The sequence below is a fragment of the Lytechinus pictus genome, chromosome 7 (genome assembly GCF_037042905.1).
Source record: "Lytechinus pictus isolate F3 Inbred chromosome 7, Lp3.0, whole genome shotgun sequence".
In the NCBI taxonomy this organism is placed as follows: Eukaryota; Metazoa; Echinodermata; class Echinoidea; order Temnopleuroida; family Toxopneustidae; genus Lytechinus; species Lytechinus pictus.
Window position 1 is genome coordinate 37,742,077 of NC_087251.1, and position 24,372 is coordinate 37,766,448.

The window sequence follows — 24,372 nt, forward strand, 5'->3', positions numbered from 1 at the left end:
TTATCGATATTAGAAAAAAAATTACAAAAATTATGTTCACAAAAAATAATAAATAAAATTTATGATTTTTTACAAATCAAATAATTTTTTTTTTAGAGAAAATGAATAATTTTATTATCTTTTTTTGAATAGTCACAAATTCAAGATGGCGACTACCACTTGTAAAATAGTTCAAATTTTGAGACGTCCATTATCAACGATTTGGAGTTCTGTGAGTCAGATGGGTTTATATTTTTTAATACAAGAAAGAAATAGTATTTTTTTATTACTCTTACTACCTATTAGTTACGATTTATCAGGAATTTTTGACTGAGCTATCTTTTTTTTTTTACCGTAGTCGCATTGCCATTGTCCCATGTACTTGTATCGGTGTCAGTATTATACAACAACACGACATACCTCCACTGTTTTGGAGATTCCCAGAAACAAATAAAACAATCCCCAGTCCGGAAAATTTGAGATTCAGCATCAAGTTGGAGTGGTGGTCATGAATTTTATGTAGAAAAAAGAGAGATTTGAGTAGACACTTCAGCCGGGCGGGCGATCGCGCGGACACGGCGCTAGACGTAGATTTTTGCATTGCAGTGAATGGCGAGCGCATATCTAACACACACAGTTCGCTCCGCTCGGCACTTTGGCCGAGCGCTGGAGTTGCATTCGGCATTGCTCGAAAAGACAGAGTCAGTTTCTTCCTTTAAAGGCTTTATTCCGCTGATTTTGATTGGTCAAAAATTCCCGCGGATGCTTCGTACATCAGACTTTGGTAAACATCGGAAATATACAAGACGGAGTATCACTTACCTTCATGCGAGGGAAGGACCTAATAATAATATTCAGGTATTTTTCTTTGCTTGAAATCACCTTCTTGTAATCATCGGATCCCTTGTAAACTCGGTCAGTAATAAAATTGTATATTTGAGAACATTTTGTTAAATTCTAATCAAATTTGGTCCGTAGAGAGCCTGCGGATATGAGCTTCAGTTTTGAGTGTCATGAGGTGTTTGTGAATCTGACTCGGCCGATTGGTCGATGGAACAGGGTTGTTTTGAGCGTATATGAACAGCTGTGAGTGACGTCATCCCCACTGCGTTGGGCCTGAGATTAGTCTTGGTATTCAGACACAGTATGTTTCAGCCGTTGTATATTTTTTTAAATTACGATTTGAGCTCTGTTAATTATGAAAATCAAATTGTTATTTTGAAAATAATTTTGTAGAATTCGTGTGAAATAAGTATTAAGAGCAAAACTGCAAGTAAACTTCAAGAATTTTGTTTGATAAGTGATTTTTTTTTTGGAATGCGTCTGAATGTCTAGAATATGGTATTGTTAATGAAAGACGTATTTTTGAATGGCACAGAAAGCTCCTTTCATGAATTTAATTTAGAAATAGGTTTGCATACATGAGATGTGTTTCATGAATTTGATATCTGATTTATGGACCTTTGTTATGGTGTTGATTATTATTTTGAAGATATGAAAAAATAAGAGAAGACAATAATGAGGCAACAGTGATGATGAGACATTAATAATATGAGACAATAAATATTGAGACAATTATAATAATTATTATTACAATAATAATTATTATGATTATAATGATAACAATTATAATTATAATGATTTATTGAGATAATGTTAATGAGACATCAATTCTAGTATTTATTGACAATAATAATTATTACAGTAATCATTATTATAGTAAAATAATTGTAATGATAACAATTATAATGATGTAATTTGAATTGTAATAATTACTGAGACAATAATATTAATGAGATAACAATAATAATCATTATGATAATAATACTTATTTATAATTAAAATAAATATAATTGTAGAAATAATTATAATTATAGTTATTATAATTATTGAGACAATAATAACTATTATTACAATAACAATAATTATTATAAAATAATTATAATGATAACAATTATAATGAAAGTAATTATAATTGTAATAATTACTGAGACAGTAATATTGAAAGGTCATCAATAATTATTTTTATAAAAATTATTATGATTATAAAAATAATCATAATTCTAATTAAAGGCCTTATAATTATTGAGACAATAATAACTATTATTACAATAATAATAATTATCATAAAATAATTATGATAACAATTATAATGAAAACAATTATAATGAAAGTAATTGTACTTGTAATAATTACTGAGACAGTAATATTGATAAGTCATCAATGATGATTATTATTATAGAAATTATTATAATTATAATTATAAAAATAATCATAATAATAATTAAAGGCCTTATAATTATTGAGACAATAATAATTATTATTTCAATAATAATTATTATTATGAAATAATTATAACAATAATTACTATGATGATAGTAATTATAATTGTAATAATTATTTAGAAAATAATATTAATGAAACAAAAATAATCATCATGATAATAATAATTATTATAATTATAATAATAATTGGGACAATAATGAAACGATGATGAGACAATAATAATATCAACAATTTTATTGAGACCACAATAACAAGACAATAATGAGATAATAGACAATTGAAATCAATCTGTTTTTATTTTTTGATAGAAATCCTAAGATTATTATTTTAATTCGCTTTCTTTGATTACAAATAATATTCATTGAAAACTTAATTTCTAATGTTCAAGCAAAGAAAATCAATATCAAGTCATGTTTACCCTGTGCACAAATCTACCACAGGGCAATTACCCCCGAAATAGGGTTAGGTTAGGTTAGGTGTAGATTTTTGGATAGGGGTACAGACTACAGTGTAGTTGTCCGGGGGGGGGGGGGGGGGGTAATTGTCCAGGGTGGGGGGTGGGGGAGGGGAATTGTCCGGGGGTGGGGGTGGGGGGTTATCGTCCAGGGGTAGTTGCCCTTGAACCAAAGAAATCATATGCCAATATGTCAAATCAATCTGAGTACTTTAAGATTTAAATAAAAAGCTTGTACAATTCCCCATAAGCTATGTATTATAAATGTGCCATGCCCAAAACAAAGAGAATAATAAGATTTCGTCTTCTTTTGTCCACAAAAAGCCCTGTTTTTTCATCACAAATATGACAATAACTTGACTTCTAGATATCGGAATTTGAAAATTCAAACAGTTTTGTGAATCGTAGATATTGAGCCTCATTGTGAGTCTATCAAATATGCTGGAACAGCCTTTCCTAATTTTCACCTGAAGTGCCTAATTTGAGGAGCAGACTTCACTTCGGAAGGGAGACCAGGCCAGGGCTCCGTAACACCACTCATTCAATGAACAAGGTTATGATATATACACAACAAAAAAAGTAAGTCCCCCCTAAATCAAATTGCTGTAACTTTTGAACGGAGTTATTTTGAGATATGATATTTCGTAGGTGGTTTTCTACACTCATTAAGCAACTCCTGGGAAAAAAATTAGATTGATCACTTGAGTCATGCATGAGTAATTAAAGATTGAATTAAAAATGACCATTTTTGAAAGTCACAAGAGTCGTTTTTCAGATTGTGCAAATACAAAGTTGGGCAATAGTTGTTTTTAGGTGAATTTTATGGTGTTATGCTGTTTTGCTATCCATCATTTAGCCAATCCACACACAATTTTGATATCGTATGTTCATGGTTGAGTGAGCACAATATTGCAGGGGCTGCGGAAGCGGGGGTGGGGGGGCATATTTTTTCCAAAATCATGTAAAAAAATGTAAAAATGACCATACGATTGTGACTTTTTGCATGGTCAGCCCCCCCCCCCCCTTTGGTTCAGCCCCTCCCCCACACTTTGAAAACCGTTCCCCGGTCCCTGTAGGGGGTTTTGGTAGTATCCTCGACAACTTTTTATAGGACATAGGTCATATTAAAATTTGAAAATGTTTGTGGCTCCCCCGATTATAGGCCCCTCCCCCATTTTTAAATTCTGGATCCACCACTGATTTGTCCATAAGTTAAACTGATCATGAGAAATTGTTAGGCAAAGAATACATTTATGCAGTATAAAGAGTATTCATTCCTAAGTTTTCGAATGTGCTCGCTCAACCATGAAAATGTTCAGTTCGTTAAGTGTGTGGTGATAGAAATGATGGATGATAAAAACAGCAGCAATTAAAGTCACATTTGAAACCGAATTTGCCCCCAATATTCACCTTATTACCCTTTAAAATGAGTCTGTGACATTGGAAATTCCCATTTTCTCACTTTGATGCGTGCTCACTCATCCGTAAATAAACAAATCGATTTCATTTTTGCACAGAATTCTGCCCATAGGTTGATAAACATTACTGCCAAATGACATTGCTAAAGACAGCCTTGAATAAAAGTTCCACCATATTGAACAAGGGGTTACTTATTCTTAAACATGTGCACCCATAATGTACACAAGTCTATGAGAGAGGAAGTCAAAATTTTAACAAATATGAAATAAGGGGTTTGTTTCATCGACGGTTTTTGTTACTTCTGCCAACAGTTATTTCATGAAACTTCGCACATGGCTTCAGAGTAACACTATCCAAAAGGCGCGCACACCAAAATAACAATTCGATACGGCACAGAATGGGGCCAAGGCCTTCAACTTTCTTCTCATTTGCATAATTTTCGAATATTGTGTGCTCACTGATGCATTAAACATCGGGATTTTCATAAAAATCAAATCAAATGAACCATGCAAGGAGGTTTGTGACAGATATCCATAGTTACAAGTTGCATCTTTTCCAATAACGTAAAAAAGAGCTAATCACATTCCACATGTTCATTCAAGCGTGAATGATTAATTAAACGCCTTTGAATCATTGAAGCATGTTAATTGGTCATGAACATAACGAAAAAGTTGATAAAAGATCAGTTTCAGTTACCAAAATGAAACAATACTTGCCTATGATATTTGGAAATCGTATTTTTTGTTTTCAATAAATGTTCATTGAACCGTGAAACGATGAATATTGTTGAAGATACTCTTCCTAAAAATAACTGTCATCATATTCGATCCTTTTTATTGATGAAAATGTGTAAAAAATCAAATTATAGCAAATTTGGACTTGTGTTTATTCAACCGTGAAATTTAGCCCCAAAAAATGTATCGTCTTTTAGATAGTACCTTTTGACTTCTGACTATTTTTCATGATGAGAATACGGAATCAGTTCCAATAAAATGGAATCAAAGTCATGATTTTTGGCTTGTGACTTTTGAAAAGTGACATTTTTGCCTTCTGACGGTGCTCACTGAAGCATGACGTAAAATACGTCCATGACATTTACTCAGAGGGTAGCTTATAAAATTACCTACACGCTCATGTAAAAATATATCAAAAACTCGCATTGGTTCAGAAATTATTGATGTTTGTTCAAGGGGGGACTTACTTTTTTTGTTGTGTATATTATAACCTTGTTCTCTGTTGTATCTCCATGTGTGGCAAAATAAGGGTGGCAATGTTTGGCTTATTTTCTCTTTTTCTTTGGGACAAATGCTTGATTTTTTTACACTGACAGTTTCCATTATGCCTATTCATCATACAACTTGGCTCTTAAGTAAATTTGATTCTTTAAATTATTTTTTTCTTAATTTAAAATAGAGATTGAAAAATGAACATTTTCTTGCCATACATACTTTCCACCAATAGAGGGCGTACACAAAAATATGCCCAAAATTCAAGTTTTTGAGCGCTCTGGTGAATACAAAAATTATTCCCAAGTTACTAATGCAAAATAAATTGCAACTGTAAGGAAATTATTAATTTTGGTCACAAAAGTGATATTTTAATGATTTTTGAAGTGTGTGCTCTGTACAGCATTGGCATACCATAGTCCTAATTGTAGATTCCCCACAGGCAGGTTGGTTGCAGTGGACAAGTGCGTAACACAAAGATTAGCGATCAATCGCTAAATGGACTGACCAATCAAGATCAATGTTACACGCGCGTTTGGTTAAAAATACTGACCAGGAACCAATCAGAAGTATTCTTTCATATTTGCCATTCATCGCTAAGCTTTGTGTTACGGAGCCCAATTTGATTGGTTAATAAGGTAGCATTTTCATCTCTCTCTCTCTCTTAGGTGATCCCTCCACTGTTTTGGAGATTCTCAGAAACAAATAGAACAATTCCCAGTGCATGTGAAAACCACAGACACAATAATGCGAATTGACTAAGACTAAGTTAAGCCTTTTAAGGGTAAAAGTTCTTGGCTTTTTTAGACTCAGTCAGAGTAATAACTAGATTAGACAGCTGGCAGCCGTCTGTTTCTAGGAGTTTTTAACATTTTTATATTTTTTTTAATTTCTCCTCATATATCGTACACAGACGGCTCCCTATCGTGCAGCCACCATTAGGGGGTTAACAATGCAAAATCCCCCCCCCCCCCCCCGACGGGGCTCATCGATTTTTGTCTTTATTTCATAAAAATATTTAAAATGAACTGTACCAAAATAAAGTGCCAGCTTTGTAACAAGGAAGATGAAGATGCAGATCATTTTGTTGGATCCTGTGCCTATTTCTTATCTCACAGAGAAGACCTTCTTACAAGACTGAAAAGAAGGCATATGCAAGATGAAATATTATGCCTATATGACCCCATCAAGAAAAACAATTATAGTAGAGTGGTACTCTTACCAAGCTCTCTCTTCAGTTTGCTGTCAGCTTGTAACAGATACTCTGTTATTTTTATATAAACTTCATAAGAAACGTATCTCTTTCCTGTCCTCAATGAATTGATTATGTAATTTAATCTTCAAATGCAATGTACTGGATGGATGGATTACGTCATACTGCATTTTGGTGCTGATCTCCAATAAAAGCGGAGGAAGAACAAGAAGAAGAAGAAAAAGATTATTATTACGTTTTGGCCTGAAATGCACCAAAACGGGGAAAAAATCAACTTAAAAGGGGGAAAAACAGTGACTTACTTCGGCTGTCGCGCAACTCCCACTTCCCTGGTTGATCCGAACTTAATACATAAACATATGGCCATTGAGTCCCTGTACAGATCGAGCTACAACTTCGATCTCTGTATTTGGTGAGTGGAGCCAACGGAGTTCAGCGGAACAACCAACATAACAGAGACCGAAGCTTTTGGTCTATAACTAGATCTGAGTTGTAACTTAGACTTGTTCATGGAATAAGTGCTCAGTTGTAGATCAAAGTAGGGAAGGAGTTCCAACTTCCATGATCATGACTTCATGTCCATATTGCCAAGCCGACCTCCAAAGAGGCATTATTATTACTCAACTCAGCCTCAAGTTAGTTCTAGGTCTAACATTAATTTTAAGCCTCGGCTGAGCCTGAGGAAAAAAAATTCCATTAAAAAATCCTCCTATTTCCTAGTTCTTCTTTTCTACTTTGTTCATTATTAAAATCTGTTGGTACTTCAAGACGTGGTGAAGTCTTTTAGGGAAGGGATTCTTTTGGACATACCACCGTAGGGGCTGATTTAGTTTGTGCTCCAAGAGCATCAATTTGGCATGAACTTCCCGAGTCTTCGTTGGACCTGATTAAGTTATTGTCTGTTCCTTTTTTTGTGAACACTTTTGTGGAGTTGGCATATATGTAATAGTTTTGTTTTGTCTAGGGTTTTTTTTTGTGCTTTTGTTGTCTCAATTTTAGTGTAATTTCTATGTTATTTCATTTTAAGTAATTGGCTTGGTGTTTATAAGGTTTGTCCTTTCTTGCCACTGCCCTCACTCATGCTCACTATATTTTTACTGTGTGTTTATGTAAAGTATTGTATATGTTTATATGTTCCTATGTTGATTGCTTTTTATGAGTGAAAAATAAATGCCTATCTCTTCCTGTTTCAGAAAGCCTCCCTAGTGAAGACAGTCCCCCAAACTCAAGACTTGGTCAGATTTCATTCACAGTTATCAAGGTATGCATTGCACTCTTTTCAATCCAAAACCATTTATTGTATAATTGGTGTCAATTGACTATTCATTAAGTTTTAGAAAAGCATGTCTGTGAATATGTGTTATCAAAAACATTTGTAAAAATTCTTCTTGAAAGTTGAATTGAAAATTCTCAGATAGGCATCAATATATAATTTACCCTTTGAACCATATTTGTACTTACTTCTGCCATTTAACTCACTCTGGAACATGTTAAGCCTTTTTCAGTTCAATTCAATTGAGTGCACTACTAGGACTCTTATAATATGTTCCCTTTCTTTTTCAGATTAGTGTATCTGAAGAATGGATTGTCTCTGGGAAGGTGTTTGTTTAGTTATCCTACAGGTAACTTTAATTAACTTGATACGCTAGATTTCATTCTTTGTGAATTATGTTGCATTTGAAAATTTACTTTTCTGTTTCATAAAGCTATTCATAAGTTAAGAGCGAGTTTAAGAACAACCGGTGTTCCTTTCTTGTGGTAAAAGGTGTACACCAAAATGTTCGTTGGTGATGGGTTGGCGCGTAAGAAAGGATTACCAGTCGCTCTTAACTTACGATCAGCTTTATGAAACGGGTTGCCCCCAGATATATTCAATGTTTTATTCAACCAATGGAAGTCCATGTATATGATTGTTGCAATTAGAGATTAGAAGTGAGATTTCAAACTAGAATTTATATTGTTAATCAGAGTGTTTTTTTAATGCCATATGCTTATTTAAAAAATTAAGATGCGTGATGAGGTTAATGTTGATTGATTGATTGATTTCATTTATTTTCCATTAATAATATACAAAGTCAAGAATATACAAACAAACATTACAAAGTATAAAAATGAGACATTGTACATATGACGTATCATATACATACTTTGAAAAAATACACAACAGTTCATTATATGTATATATATATCAGGAAAATTGGATGCCCATGAAAGCAGTATGCTTGTTAAGTTGGGTCACCCCAACAAAAAATGTGATCTAATTTGGCAAATTTTGAGGGTTTTTTTTTTAAATTGTAATGTGGTTTAATGTGGTGTGGTACATTAAAAGGAATAAAGATGGAATTATAGGTTACAATATTCCCTTTTGTGCTGTCAAAACAGCAATAGGCTTCTACAATTTATGAATTAATGTAATTCATGTATTTGATTGTTTTGATTAACACTGTATTGAGTTGATTTTGTTTGTATTCATCTATTCCTCTTTTTGCCAGGCTCAACACTACCAAAACCAACACTTGTTGCGCAATGTGTAAGACTGAGTAGTTCACCATACACAACATCAAGTCAGCATACACAACAAGTACAGGTATGAAATTGGATCAATGTTCCAAAATAAAAATGAGTTGTTGAAATAATTTTTTTCAGTTATTTTTATTTTTTTGCCAGAGAAAATTTATCACCATGGAATTACTGAGTGAGTCAGAGAGAATTTTACTCCTAAAAAATTGTCCACAACATCCAACTATCATATTACAGTATCTTCTCTAGAATAATTTTATACCATTTTGATGTGGTATATGTTTACACTTGGATAATTATGTGGTATATGTTTACACTTGGATAATTATGTGGTATTCTTTGTCGTGAAGCAAAATTTTATTTGTGCCAAAGTAAGGCATGAATGAAATTAATGAATCCAGATGTCCATGAAGCCATAATCCTACATGAGTTGCAGGAAATGTCAATAAAATTGATATTGGACTAGATATTAAAAATGTTTATGAAGCAATTATCATGTTAACTTCTGAAAAAAATGCAATGTTATCATATACATTGTAGTTTTAAGAGAATCATCACATTTTTTAGTTGACAAACTGTAGGCTTGACACACAGCTTAAACAGCAGACAGGTGAAAGTCATTTTTTTTCTCAATTCACCTTTTTTTATTCTTCTCTCCAGACTTGATATATTTTCATAACTTCTCGTATGTATCTCCATCGCCTTTGTGCGTTCTGATTTTAATGATTTTCAGACTAATGAGGATGAACCAGACAAGCTGTATAAATGGATTGAACTCAAGGTCAAAGGTCATGATGATGCTGTTCTGGACAGCTACACTAAGTATGTAAATCTTGCTGCCACTGAACTGGATATCCAGATAGAAAGCATGTAAGTAAGATGTTATTTTAGGACTCTACCATAATTTTCCCTTTTGTAAACCAGCCCAGATAAAATGAAATTAGAAAAGAATGAAAGTTTGTGTCCCTAGGACCTCAACATTTATTGGGTTTTTATATTTTATAGATTTGGCATTTGATTGTTTGCTTTTGGGTTTTTTATGCCCCCGCAGACGAAGTCCGTAGGGGGCATTAAGCGTTGCCCCTTTCCGTCCGTCCGTCCCCCCACTTGGTTTCCGCACAATAACTCAAAAAATATTTAATGGATTTTAAAACTTTTTGGTTTGTAGGTAGATGACACCAAAATACAGGCTAAGTTCGGAGTCTGCAGGTCAAAGGTCACAGCTCATTAAATTTGCGAGTTGGTTTCCGCACAATAACTTGAAAATTATTTAATGGATTAAAAAAAAAATTTGTTTGTAGGTTGATGACACCAAAATACAGGCTAAGTTTGAATTTGGAGTCCGCAGGTCAAAGGTCACAGCTCATTAAATATGCGAGTTGGTTTCCACACAATATCTCGAAAAATATTCTATGGATTTTAAAACTTCTTGGTGTGTAGGTAGATGACACCAAAATACAGGCTGAGTTCGAAATCGGAGTCCGCAGGTCAAAGGTCACAGCTCATTAAATATGCGAGTTGGTTTCCGCACAATAACTCAAAAAATATTTAATGGATTTTAAAACTTTTTGGTGTGTAGGTAGATGACACCAAAATACAGGCTAAGTTCAAATTCGGAGTCCGCAGGTCAAAGGAGTTGGTTTCCGCAAAATAACTCGAAAAATATTTAATGGATTTTAAAACTTCTTGGTGTGTAGGTAGATGACACCAAAATACAGGCTAAGTTCGAATTCGGAGTCTGCAGGTCAAAGGTCACAGCTCATTAAATTTGCGAGTTGGTTTCCGCATAATAACTTGAAAATTATTTAATGGATTAAAAAAAATTTTTGTTTGTAGGTAGATGACACCAAAATACAGGCTAAGTTTGAATTTGGAGTCCGCAGGTCAAAGGTCACAGCTCATTAAATATGCAAGTTGGTTTCCGCACAATAACTCAAAAAATATTTAATGGATTTTAAAACTTTTTGGTGTGTAGGTAGATGACACCAAAATACAGGCTAAGTTCAAATTCGGAGTCCGCAGGTCAAAGGAGTTGGTTTCCGCAAAATAACTCGAAAAATATTTAATGGATTTTAAAACTTCTTGGTGTGTAGGTAGATGACACCAAAATACAGGCTGAGTTCGAATTCGGAGTTCGCAGATCAAAGGTCACAGCTCATTGAATATGCGAGTTGGTTTCTGCGCAATAACACAAAAAATGTATTAATGGATTTAAAAAATTCTTGGAGTGTAGGTAGATGACACCAAAATACAGGCTAAGTTCAATTCGGAGTTCGCAGATCAAAGGTCACAGCTCATTAAATATGCGAGTTGGTTTCTGCGCAATAACTCAAAAAATATTTAATGGATTAAAAAAAATTTTGGTGTGTAGGTAGATGACACCAAAATACAGGCTAAGTTGGATTTCAGAGTCTGCAGGTCAGAAGTCAAAGGTCACAGCTCATTAAATATGCAAGTTGGTTTCCGCATGATAACTTATGAAATATTCAACAGATTAAAAAAAAATTGCGTGTGTAGGCAGATGACTCCAAAATACAGGCAAAGTTCAAATTTCGAATCCGCAGGTCAAAGGTCACAGCTCATTATATATGCGAGTTGGTTCAAAGGTCTAAATTTGTTCATTATATATATGCATATGGGATTCTGCACAATATTAAGTTCAATCATATTGAATGAATTTCTGATTGCGTTAAGCGGGGGCATCTGTGTCCTTTGGACACGTCAAATTTCTAGTTTTTGTGTCACCTGCATAGCAAAGTGAGACTATAGGCGCCGCTTTTCCGACGGCGGCGGTGGCGGCGGCGTCAACACCAAATCTTAACCGAAGGTTAAGTTTTTGAAATGACAGCATAACTTAGAAAGTATATGGACCTAGTTCATGAAACTTGGCCATAAGGTTAATCAAGTATCACTGAACATCCTGTGCAAGTTTCAGGTCACATGATTAAGGTCAAAGGTCAATGAACTTTGGCCATAATGGGGGTATCTGTTGAATTACCATCATAACTTTGAAAGTTTATGGATCTGACTCATGAAACTTGGACATAAGAGTAATCAAGTATCACTGAACATCCTGTGCAAGTTTTAGGTCACATGTTCAAGGTCAAAGGTCATGTGAGGTCAATGAACTTTGGCCATGTTTGGGGTATTTGTTGAATTACCATCATATCTCTGTAAGTGTATTGGTCTAGTTCATAAAACGTGGACATAAGAGAAACCAAGTATCACTGAACATCTTGTGCGAGTTATAGTAGTTTTCAAAGTCAGCACTGCTGCTATATTGAATCGCGTGAAGCAGGTGAGACCGCCAGAGGCATTCCACCTGTTTTTCTCTTTTTTTTCTTTCTTTCTTTTGTGTGGATATTTTAGTGTGAGTAGTTTAGTGAAGTGGTATATTTCCCTCCACCCTGCATTGTTATTCAGCACCTAGTAAATGTGATTCAGTAATTACAGATGTAATTTTCATCGAAAGCTCTCTTGCTGGTCTTATATATGTTGAATGAAACAGGAACATAAATCAATCAATAAAATGATCAGAGATTAACAAACGACAGAAACATGCTTAAATTAACCAAATAATAAATCCTTGTCATGAGAGGTTTATTAACAAAATGTTACATCCTGGTCATAAGTAGCTTTTTATGTTTATAGAAGAGCCGTGGTGTAGTGGTTCTGACTCTCACATTGTAAACAGAGGGTCGTGTGTTCGAATCCCACCACAGTCTAGCGTCCTTTGGCAAGGCGTTAATCCACACTTTGCCACTCTTGACCCAGGTGCTAAATTGGTACCCGGTAGGATGTGAAAGATATTGTATGTTTGATTTTGCCAGCGCCATAATGAGGCTGCAAGGAATGCTCCCCAGGGAGTGGAAATTGTGCACTTTTTGTGCAGGATTGAAATGAATCCAATGACCAGGGTAATAATATGCTGTCACGCGCTTTGAGCCATTCTGGGAAAAAGCTTTATAAAAATTGGCTATTATTATTATTTATATATATATATGTGTTCAGGAAGTGTCAAGTTTTCTGTGTTGTGCATATCTTTACTTAAAATACAGTGCGTCCCAGAAAAAAGGAAACCAAGATTCCCACATCTTTAATGTCAAAATCAGGTTGTGCAGAACAATTGGACAAGATTGGTTCGTGATACGACAACCGTGCTTATTCAACAATTGGCCCAGTAGCATTTCGTTTGTACTCTTTGTTAAATTTCTCTCACTGATTCCTAAAATGAGAGTCAATTCAGATTAACAATTGAATTTCTGCGCAAATCTGATAGGCCTCAATATCTATTGTTTGTAATCTGTCATGCGTGAATGATTTGCTAAGCTGGTGGTCTCAAAAGATGAGATTTCACTCTTAGTATTGAATATGTACATGTTTGATAATTATGAAATCTATCACTGAAAACGGGTTTTCTTTTTTGGGGGGACGCAATGTATAGTAGTTGTAAATAATGTACATGTGGTAGACTTGCAGGCCTTAAATTGTAGACCTAAAATTAATCCAAGGACATTGATTGCCATGGTCTTGCATATGAAATTGATTGCATCCATACCCCCATCATTCAACTTGGATATTTGTTGTGCCCTTTACATTTTCCCTATTAGTGATCGCCAATATGTTATTGTATTTGATGTGTCTTGTGAAATGTCGCCCTCTGCGAGGGATGATGTCTTATCGGCCCTTACGATGGCCGCGCACGATAAATGAGGTTTGCCCTAATGTTGGTGTAATAAAATTGTTATTACTGTAACTGGTTTCCCATCTCCTTTATTACTTAATGTCGTGGTGACAGCTGGGATTTGAACCTTGCCTGCTCCGCACACCAATGGGATTCATGCTATCCCGAGCAACCAGTTGGTCGGCAAAAATGTGTCGTGATAGGTGTAACGATTTTTTACTACCTCAGTGCCGTAGTCCCACACACAGTCCTTTGAATGGCTGTTCCCTCACCGAGGTCAAGACCTCGCCCCCAGGCCCGAGAGCGAGGCCGCCCCAGTCAAGTTGGTTCTTGTACTTTTCTGTCAGACTTTTCTAACTTTTCTAGTCATGCAATTAGTGAATCAAGTAATTACACAATCAGTAAATCAAGAAATTACACAGTAAATCAAGAAATCAGACATAGTACACGTACAATTAGTAGATTTAATTGTGTGGAAGATGTACCTGTCGGTGACAGGTCCGGTTATAATGGTCATGATTGTGATAATGAGAATAAACCAGACGGTGATTGTGAAGTGGAGAATGAACTAGAAGATGATTATGGTGATGAGAATGAACCAGAATCGGAAGTTGATTATGAGGTTGAGAATGAATCAGAAGATGATTATGAATATGAGAATGACCCAGAAGATGATTATGTTGATGAGAATGAACCAGAAGATTATGACAGTTTTCATTGTGGTCAAGTTAGATATAAGTTGGATGATTCCAGACGAAAGTCATGCTTTGATCTACATTGCCAATCATATCCTCAGAATCAGATTAGAGTTTTACACGTACACTTAACTAGCCATAAGCTTAACGATCGAGCCTTGTCCGATGATCATGAGTCGAGAGAAGATGATATCGGTAGTAGGTCTAGTAAAGAGATGTGTGATAGATCTGCCTATTATGACATGAATGATGACCACAAGTGTGATGTCCAGTGTGTTGTACCTTGCCATCGGTATACGTCGAGTCCTGAACATATCCAGGCTACCGATAGTTATAGCATGACACCTACATCGATTCAGACTAGTCCTAGGCCCGCCTTAGTTCATCATAGGCCTAACGTTAACCAAGTTGTGTGCCCACTTTGTCTTAATGCTAGTCGGCATTGTTACCGCCACCATATTGGTGACTGTCCATTCTTGCCCGACCATGAAAGGCGCATGATTACTCGAGCTCGCAAGGCCGCTAGCATTCTCGGCTACACCAATTTCCAGACTTGTAGTGATACCTGCGATGAGTTGATTGTAGATCATGACCCTGGTTATGATCGTGTTCCAGGCTGTATTCCTTCTGAAGATGTTGACTGTTCATCGTATGCCGTGGATCCTTCCTCTGTAGATCCTAATTTACATCTTGGTTGCTTCGATGACTCGAAGTCAGAGTCAGCCTTTCAGGGAGACCCTCACTGGTGCAATGGACTTTCATCAGAGTCAGATGAGGTCCAAGTTCCTCACATTATGCCACATAGGTCTGTGGCTAGTTCAGTCGTTGTGCCTAATCAGGCCCCCGTGACTCCGTTTGTGGAACTTTTCCATGGTGATCAGTGTGTCCGTGTCAGCATTGTCAGTGGGTCTACGGAGAATTTGATTTTACATTCTACGGTTCAAGATCTTGGGGCTGTGATAACCGCCACTTCCCGATCAGTTCAACCTACTGACAATTCCTCCCCTCTTACGATTGTAGGTGAGACCTGTCTCACATTCACAAGGGACAACAGACAGTTTCTTTTCAAAGGATTAGTGGTAGAGTCTTTGGATGTTGCTGTACAGGCTGGAATTCCATTCATGGAATTACATGATGTATTTCTCCGACCGGCTAAGCTTGTAGTATCATTCGGTGATGGACCATCGTATCCATACGGTCCTTCAGCTATCTCTCTTTCCGATGCGCTTGCTGCTGGCTTACCTGACTCTACGTCCGATGGCGTTGACCAATCTTACCTTGTTTCAACTCCGGACTCCTGTAATTGTGAACGAGCCCATCCTGCTGTTGCAGACCAGTCATCTACAAGTGAAGTCGTTAGAGACATCGAACCTGTTGTTGACTCAGACCGACATCCTATAGCCGTGGAGCCCACCAGTGAGCTTATAACACCTCAACAGCCATCGGCTCTTGATCATGACTCTTTATACCATATAAACTGTGCAGTCCATGACTCATCTGATGTTTCTGTATCTCAACCGGATCGTAGTCGGTCATTGGATCCTACATTGTATGATGACAGTTGGTGCCACCTGAATACCCTTCCTCTTTCAACACCTGTGGTCAAGGGTTCTTGTGCTCTCATACACAACATCACCGTCGCCGAGCATCATCATATGGCTCCTCATCCTTGTATCCTACGTATCAATGACCCTCCTGGTCGACCCCCGGATTCTCCTGGTGATATCCCAGGTGATGCTTCAGGTCCTACCAGTGATCCCTGGTGCTGCAAGATGTTGGATCCTCAGTTCAGGTGGCCAGACACCGTTGTGCCGTTCACTTTTGCCCTCATGATGACTTTACAGAGTCGGCCATGTCACCCTGTTGGAGAACACATTGGACTCCCCCCAGGTCGTCCTCCGGATATTGACTTTAAATCACGCAGGACCCCTTACTAGATTGCCGACTGATATGACCCTTCTTCAAGAGGCCCTTTCAGGAACGTCGATGGGCAAAGACTTTGTTTAATGTTCCATCGCATTCTGTGAGTGACACCTATCTATGGACTTAAATACAGAGGACTCATTCATGACAGTATATGAACTGGTATCCTTATGCTCATCATACTGATATGGACAGTATATACTCCAGTCTTCTCTGTTTTCTTCTTTTCCTGTTACACTTTTGTCTTTTTGCCTTTTTTGTGATGTGATTTGTGCATGTTTTTGATTCGTATAATTTCAGCCTTTGCTGATATTTGTATATAATGTAACAGTGGACCATATTATTATTGTTTTGGTTATTGCTAAATAAATTGTATCCCTTTGGTTATATTAGGTACCATACAGTTTTTTAGGTGTTACATAAATTGTTCCCTTTTACGTATACATTATTAATGACTACAAGTTATTGATTACATGTTTATTTTGGTAATTTCCATCTCAGTGCAAGGTGAGTTGGTAACCCAATATTTATAATTGTTTTTTTTTAATTACATGTATGTATGTTATACTGGTTTTTATTAAACGTTGAGATATTAGTATCCGGATGTATAGTGGGAGCCTGAATGCCCCTTTTTATCAGCTATTTTAGGTTAGCAATTTTTTGGCAATTCATAAATACATCTTTTACTTTCCATAGTTTGTGGTAGTTTGGTAATCTGCTCTTAGTTTGGCATGTTTTGTTGGTTCGCCTTTAGACATTGCGCTTTTTATAGCTGAGATGTGGAGGCTGGATAGTGCCCATTGTACCTTCACTAATTTTTTATTACTGGAACAATTTGTACACTTTCATGTTTTTTGTTTTTTTTACCTACCCCAGTTTTTATTTGCTTTATGTGACCCTTCGCCTATTTTTTACATTCTGTTTAATGTTTGCTAATACTAGTATGTGCAAAGACTGCCTTTTGCTGAGCAGGATTTGTGGGCCGGTATTCTTAAATGTTTTTACAGTTGGAAAATATATCATTAGATTGTTTATGTGCTAACTGTGATAGGATTGTTTGTCTTCAGTATGCGAGGCAGTGATGTTATTCATTTGCATTCTATTTCGCATCAGAAACAAATAGAATGTAAGTTGCATTTTACATTTTTCAGTATTTGCACATTTATGTATCTATTGGTGCATGGGTTCATAAGTGTTCACAATGATTGTACTTATTGAATGTATTGTGTATTGCTATGCTCTTTTAGTTTTGTAGCATTTGCAAGTATCCACAATGATTGTGTTTATGGATGCATTTATCTAGTGATGCCTTTTTAGCTTTTGTCCTTAGTCCTGCTTTAACCGACTGTTGTATAGCGTGTGTTGACAATATTGATGTTGCTACATGAATTTGACTGTTTTACAGCTTTTAACCTTTTTAGCATATATGGAGATGTCTTGACGGCTATTATTGTTTCCCCCTTTTTAGTTGGTTTGATATAGGTCCTGTTGATGGACTATTGGTATGTGTTTTGCCCACAGGTAGAAGGGTAGATGAGATGTTGGTTATGTATTTATGTGTATTGCCTACAGATAGAAGGGTAGATAAGATGTTGGTTATTTATTTATTTACGCTTGTTGTATAAAGTCTAAAGTTATAATGCTTTTTAATCAGTTTCATGTAGTAACCATGGGAATGGCCAATGCTTTGTATTGATACTGATTTGTTAACTTACTTTGATTAATATGTGATACCTTTCTTGCAGGTCTACCGGTATGTTTTCCGGAATCCACAGAATTTACAGATATAGTTTTGTTTTACCTTTTTAAGGAGTGAATTGATTTTGTTGTTTAGAAAGTAATTGTCCCCTAAGCCAATTGGTTGGAGGTCGACTTATTCCTATTGAAAGATATAGAAAAGTGGTTGCGCCAATATGTTATTGTATTTGATGTGTCTTGTGAAATGTCGCCCTCTGCGAGGGATGATGTCTTATCGGCCCTTACGATGGCCGCGCACGATAAATGAGGTTTGCCCTAATGTTGGTGTAATAAAATTGTTATTACTGTAACTGGTTTCCCATCTCCTTTATTACTTAATGTCGGATGTTATATAGAAATGAACCCTTTTGAAAAGCGGCCTTGCTTCCCATGTATCAAAATTTAAGGCCTCCATTCAGTTTTATAAAGACTTGTTGTAAAAACAAATGCATAATTTCTATTATAAATTTGCCATTAGCCAATCAGAATGGAGGATTTCAGTAACTTTTTACTGTAATTTCAAATTTGTTATGATTACATGTGTGATGAAACAGACCCAGGACTTGTCATGTAATAACATAGTAACACTCTATTCATTCTCTTTTCATTAGAGCTAAACCATTCAGAAACATTAGGAGACTAACTCTACTGAAGTCAAGACATGTGTACAAGAAGCACAGGGTACAGTACGAGATGAGAACGTACTACAGAGTGATTAAAGTAAGTACACTAATTTACCACTTGAAGTGATGATGATGGAGATATTTTTTGGGGGGGTGTAAAATAATGATTTCTGGCCTTTTTATTATAAACAATTTACAGTTTTTAACATATTATGATAATTGAGATGGTGAAAGTAATGACAGTGATGAATGGTTTGATGGTGGTGATGATGATTATGATTACAATTATAATGATGGTGGTGAAGACGATGATGATAATGGAAATGATGGTGGTGGTGATGAGGGAGAGGAGGAGGAGAAAGAGGATAGTGATAATGGTGATTGTGATGGTGGTGATAGTAAAAATGATATGAAGAGAAAAGAAATTATGATGGTGGTGAGGATGATAATGGGGATGAAAATTATTATAATGATGGTGATAAAGATGATGTTGGTGTTGGTGATGATGATGATGGTGATGATGTTGGCGTTGGTGATGATGATGATGGCGATGATGATGATGGTGGTAAAGATGATGGTCAATAATGATGAAAATGGTGATGAGGATGTTTGTGACAGTGGTGATAGTTGAGATCATAATGAGGAAATAAATGTAATTTAAAAAAAAAGTTTTAATTTGATTGGTGATTCCTATTATATGTTTCTTTTTGCATTTTCTTTATATTTTTATTTTCTCTCAGCTGAAGCATTTAACAGGTTCCACAGCTAGTGTGTTCTTAGAGTATATTCAAAGAAATTTACCTGAAGGTGTTGCAATGCAAGTTCAGAAGGTAAAGTGTTAAAGTTTGTATTCTTTGATTATATTTTGCCGGTCACAAAAGGTGGCATGTATTGTATCATACAAGAGTTTTATAAAACAAAAATTAACGTCCAGAATTCTATAAGGGAATACAATTAACTATTAAGAGGGAATTTTTTCTTCTATTTTTTATATTTCTATACCAGTGTGAAATTTCAGTCTATGTATCAAAATAACACTTATGACAGATGTTAATCAATATTTAGAAAGGTATTGGTTAATTATGTGTTTGTGTGAGTTATTGATGAATCTTTCATAAAAAGGGAACTTCATATTCAGTAAATACAGTGTATATCAATATCATCACCATTATCAATGTAATCATCATCATCACCTATTTGATCATCATTGTCATCACCCTCATCATCATCACCATCATCATTATCATTATCGACATCATCATCATTATCAATATCATTATCGACATCATCATCATTATCGTCATCATCATCATCAATATCATTATTGACATCATCATCATTATCGTCATCATCATCATCAATATCATTATCGACATCATCATTATCATCATCACTATCAGTTTTTCTAGTCCACCATTCATATTATCATTCATTATTACCTATACAAGGTATTTTAGCAGATAAATAAAAGTCATATTTCGCTCGCTAATTTCAATCCGAGACCGACGAGGTAAACATTTGCCATTTTGCTCTCCCCTGGCTTTGCCCATAGGAATCCTGTACAAAACAGAGGGCAATATTGGCCATATTTCTGCTAGTGTGCTTGCGCAGTAGGAGCCAATTTTGATCGCTAGTTTCAGTATTTGAGAAATCTGGCTGGAACCAGTTTATGAACAAACGCATTGTAGATAATGCGCGGCGCGGCCAGTGCATACACAAACATAACCCAAGCGCAAGATTTCTACGCGTTGAGTGTATGTGCGCACCATGCATGATGCGCGACTGCAATGTAACAATTACGTCACAATTGCTTATTAAGGGTTACTTCGCTAAGGTCGTGAATAACCTGAAATCAGAAATAGTGATGAGCAAACAGGCATATAAATTGTCCCAAATAGTAGCTTGAATTACACATTGTAAAACCTTAGGTAATAATAATAATATTGACTGGCTCTTCTTTCGGGAAACATCAAATATGTTGCCCTTTCATTCATTTCATTTTTTCATTCATTTCATTTATTTGACCATTTAAAATCAACATAGTACATGAACATCATAAAATAAGTATCATACAAATCAATCATTGACAAACAAGATAACAATTCAAAAATGGCCAGGACCCAAAAGAAACAAAACTGCTTGTAAACTGGGCCCTACATAAAAATACATGTAAAATATTAGTCTGTACACATACACACACCCATGCACCCATACACTCACGTACATACCCATCCTAATACATGTACATCCACGCATCAATCCATACACAGCAAACACATAGCTCGAGATCATAGAGAAAAATAGGAAAGTAAAGAGAGTGATACATGCAAGTAAAAAAAATAAAAATAACAAAAAACTTTAGAAGATGAAATAGATAAGTATCCTACTCAGCCATGGAAAACATTTTACTAAATATAAGTTTCTTATACAGACACTTAAATCGATTTATCGTAGTACTGGATCTTATATCGAAATTTAGATTATTCCATTCGCGTACCCCAACAGAAGATAAAGAATTATAGAGTAATGTTGAATGGCAAAGAGGAATGTGTAAGTTTTTGCTTTGACGAGTTGGATAATTATGAAATGCAGAACCATATTGCCCTCGTCTAAAGACTCGGGCCAATATGATTCTGTTGCGGGCGACATATTTGATGTTCCCCTCAAGGCCAGTCAATGTTATATAATTATTCTCTCGTGTTTCTCTTTCCAGTGTTCAATCGAGAAGTTACCTGCTCATCTGCAGTCTCCTCCCGAGGAATTGGAAGAAGATCTTGAGGTGACATCATCTTCCTCCTCATCCTCATCAGAATCAGAAGATGAATCGCAAGACAAGACATCATGATACTCACCGTCTCTGAATTGAAATTCTAGTCTTGTTGCAGAACCATCACATATGGGTGCTATGTATTCGTGTGTAATTGAGATTTACAGACATGTATCAATCAGATGTGGTTATTTACATGTACGTCACCAACCGAAAGATTTGACCAATGCTCGAACCTCTCTACCAATTTGTAACTTACAAGAATACCTGTGCACACCACTATGCCCAGTTGTGGCTTGGGATTTGCTAGAAGACGAGAGACATATGTAACTCAGTAATTAGAATATTGATGAATTTCATTATTATTGACAAAGATTATCTAAGTCTAATTTCTTTCGATCATGGAAATGTGTTTGGCTTAAAGCAAAATATTGAACTTTGAAGATGTCTATAGCACGTGCAAAATGCATGCGATGATTTGGAAAATATTCTTTGACTGAGGCAATCATTTGACCAGTATGTCATATCAATTCCCTTATATGAATATGTTTTTTAAGCAACATGTGGAACGGTTTTGAAGGGGGAGGGCTTACCAAATTATATAAAATATGTCGGTGAAAAATTACTCTGTTTCATGGGATGCTCCCCTGCAGTAGGTCAGAGTGCCTTCTGTTCTTTAAGATGGATCCAGGTGAAGTCTCTTCATATTAAAATTCCAATTAGAATGATAAAATTAGTACTTCATTACTATAAGTACATGAGAAAGTAAAAAGCACTTTGAAAAATTTTGAAGATACAACGGTTTGTACCATTATGAAAAAAGTTTCTTGCTTTGGTGTTGGGAGGAAACATTCTTTACTGTGGGGTACCCCAAACGAGGAGCCGTATGTACAGGTAACTTTGTCAAAGCATTTGGTACCACAGAAATAAGTTTGAGTTTGACAAATTTGACTTGGTAGAAGCATATGACACATGTTTTGCATATCCTGGAACATGTAACACAAAGCTTAAGCAATCATCATAGAACATTGTTTCAAAGATTGATTGCATCGGCTACTGCATACAAATAATCATAAATCAGGCATGGGATTAATCGCTAAACTTTGTGTTATGGGATCCTGAGCCTCTTAACATAAAATTTCAGGATCTCGTAACACATAGGTTAGCGATTAATCGTATGCTTGATTTTCAGGATTGATTGTACATTGTAGTCAATGCAATCAATCGTAGAAAAATGTTCTACGATCATCGCTAAGCTTTGTGTTACGGGCCCCAGATATTGATTATCTATTCTGGTTGTACAAAATAATGCAATCAATCATAGAACTCAGCTCCATGATCAATTGCTAAGATTTGTGTTACAGGGCCCTGGTCTAAATTATTGTTTCAATTTGGGGGGTGTTTCACAAAGATTAAAGTATGACTTAAGTCGCACTTTAATGCCAACGCGTACATGATATGCAACGCACAATCTTATTGATCTATACGCAGTAGTGTGCATCCTCTTTGCATGATCTGACCTTTAGTGCCTTTTATACTGCACGCAACTCGGCATTTAAGTGCGATTCTAAGTCATACTTAAATCTTTGTGAAATGCCCCCAGGTCAACTTATTAAAGCAAGTTTACCTGTGTTTAACTCGATAATGGCTGATGGATGATTGATCATAAACTTGGTTGGCATTGTGATGTAAATCATGTGCTCGTTGTCCATCACGCTGCGAATTCATGATCATTGATGTATGATAAATTTCACAATTATTAAAAAACCAAGCCTTATTTATAAGGTGAAAAACATTGCTTTTTCTATGGTTTTGGTTATTTCATTCAGGTAATTTTAAATATTTGAGGTATGATCTTGCATTACTTATCATGATGGCTTGTATGTATTGAAAAGCTGAAAAGTTTATTTGGAAAACACTGTATGACCATGGACCTAACTAACACCATGGACCTGTGATAGGTCCATGCTAACACTAACTTCTGAGGCGTTGTACAACACAAATAGCGAATATTCTAATCATGGTGCAAGATTTCGCATTCGGTGAAAGGAAGAGACACTCTATTCAACTCAGCTAACGCCTTGTTGTTTCACCTCATGCGGAATCTCGCACCATCGCACTCATGCCTATTCACTATTTGTACCAAGGACACTACATAGAGCACGTAATGAAACGCTCAGGAAGAGCGCCCCACATCGTTGAGTAAGTAAACCTTCGCCAGCCTTCGCGTATCGCCATTTTGGTTTGTGTACAAAATATATGAGTGAAATTGTGGAGGGGTGAACGAATAGATGATTTTTGCATTTTAAGATTTTTTTCTTCATTTTTTTTTTTCTAAAATTAGAGATGAATATATTTTAGAGGTCTCTGGGAAGGAAAAAGGTGGAATTATCCACATACGTTGCCCTTGTGCCCTCTCCCAAATCCCCTCTTTCATTTTCCTCATATGTTTTATAAACAGCCGCGTACTGATGTTGTATGGTTTACTTACTCAACGCTGTTGGGCATCCTTTCCCATGAGCGAAATCGAGCGTTTCGAAAATCGCCGAAGTGTCCGATCTTCCCCTTGTAGTATCTTTGATTAAACCACAACTTCAGACCAGATTTTGGATTAAACCTGACTTCAGAATACCGGCCATAGAATTTAATTGTCCCTTCAAAGACTATTTCTAAATATGATGCACATGCATCATTGTCTTGACAAATCAATGTACTTCTCTTTGTTTCCTAAGGGGCATTGTGTACACTTCCTATCTGCAGAATTATGACATTGATGGATACCCATACTTGAGATTGATTCAGATTGGATCAATCACAATTCTGTGTAAGCAGGCGGGTGTTTCATA

The 24,372-nt window shown here is 35.9% G+C and overlaps 1 protein-coding gene across 1 annotated transcript; it reads left to right on the forward strand.

Moving 5' to 3' along the window:
* Nucleotides 1-122: 122 nt before the first annotated feature.
* On the forward strand, nucleotides 123-23,321 carry LOC129264231 (small ribosomal subunit protein uS10m-like). Its single transcript, XM_064102617.1, has 8 exons — nucleotides 123-211; nucleotides 7,771-7,838; nucleotides 8,141-8,199; nucleotides 9,070-9,164; nucleotides 9,831-9,967; nucleotides 18,748-18,856; nucleotides 19,500-19,589; nucleotides 21,473-23,321. The coding sequence occupies exons 1-8, from the start codon at nucleotides 146-148 to the stop codon at nucleotides 21,602-21,604; spliced, it is 756 nt and encodes a 251-aa protein (XP_063958687.1). The 5' UTR covers nucleotides 123-145; the 3' UTR covers nucleotides 21,605-23,321.
* Nucleotides 23,322-24,372: the final 1,051 nt, after the last annotated feature.

Coding starts and splice junctions, on each gene's coding strand:
- LOC129264231 (XM_064102617.1), top strand. CDS start 146: ATGGCGACTACCACTTGTAAAATAGTTCAAATTTTGAGACGTCCATTA. Junction 212..7,770: donor TATCAACGATTTGGAGTTCT/GTGAGTCAGATG, acceptor TTCCTGTTTCAG/AAAGCCTCCCTAGTGAAGAC. Junction 9,165..9,830: donor AGCATACACAACAAGTACAG/GTATGAAATTGG, acceptor AATGATTTTCAG/ACTAATGAGGATGAACCAGA.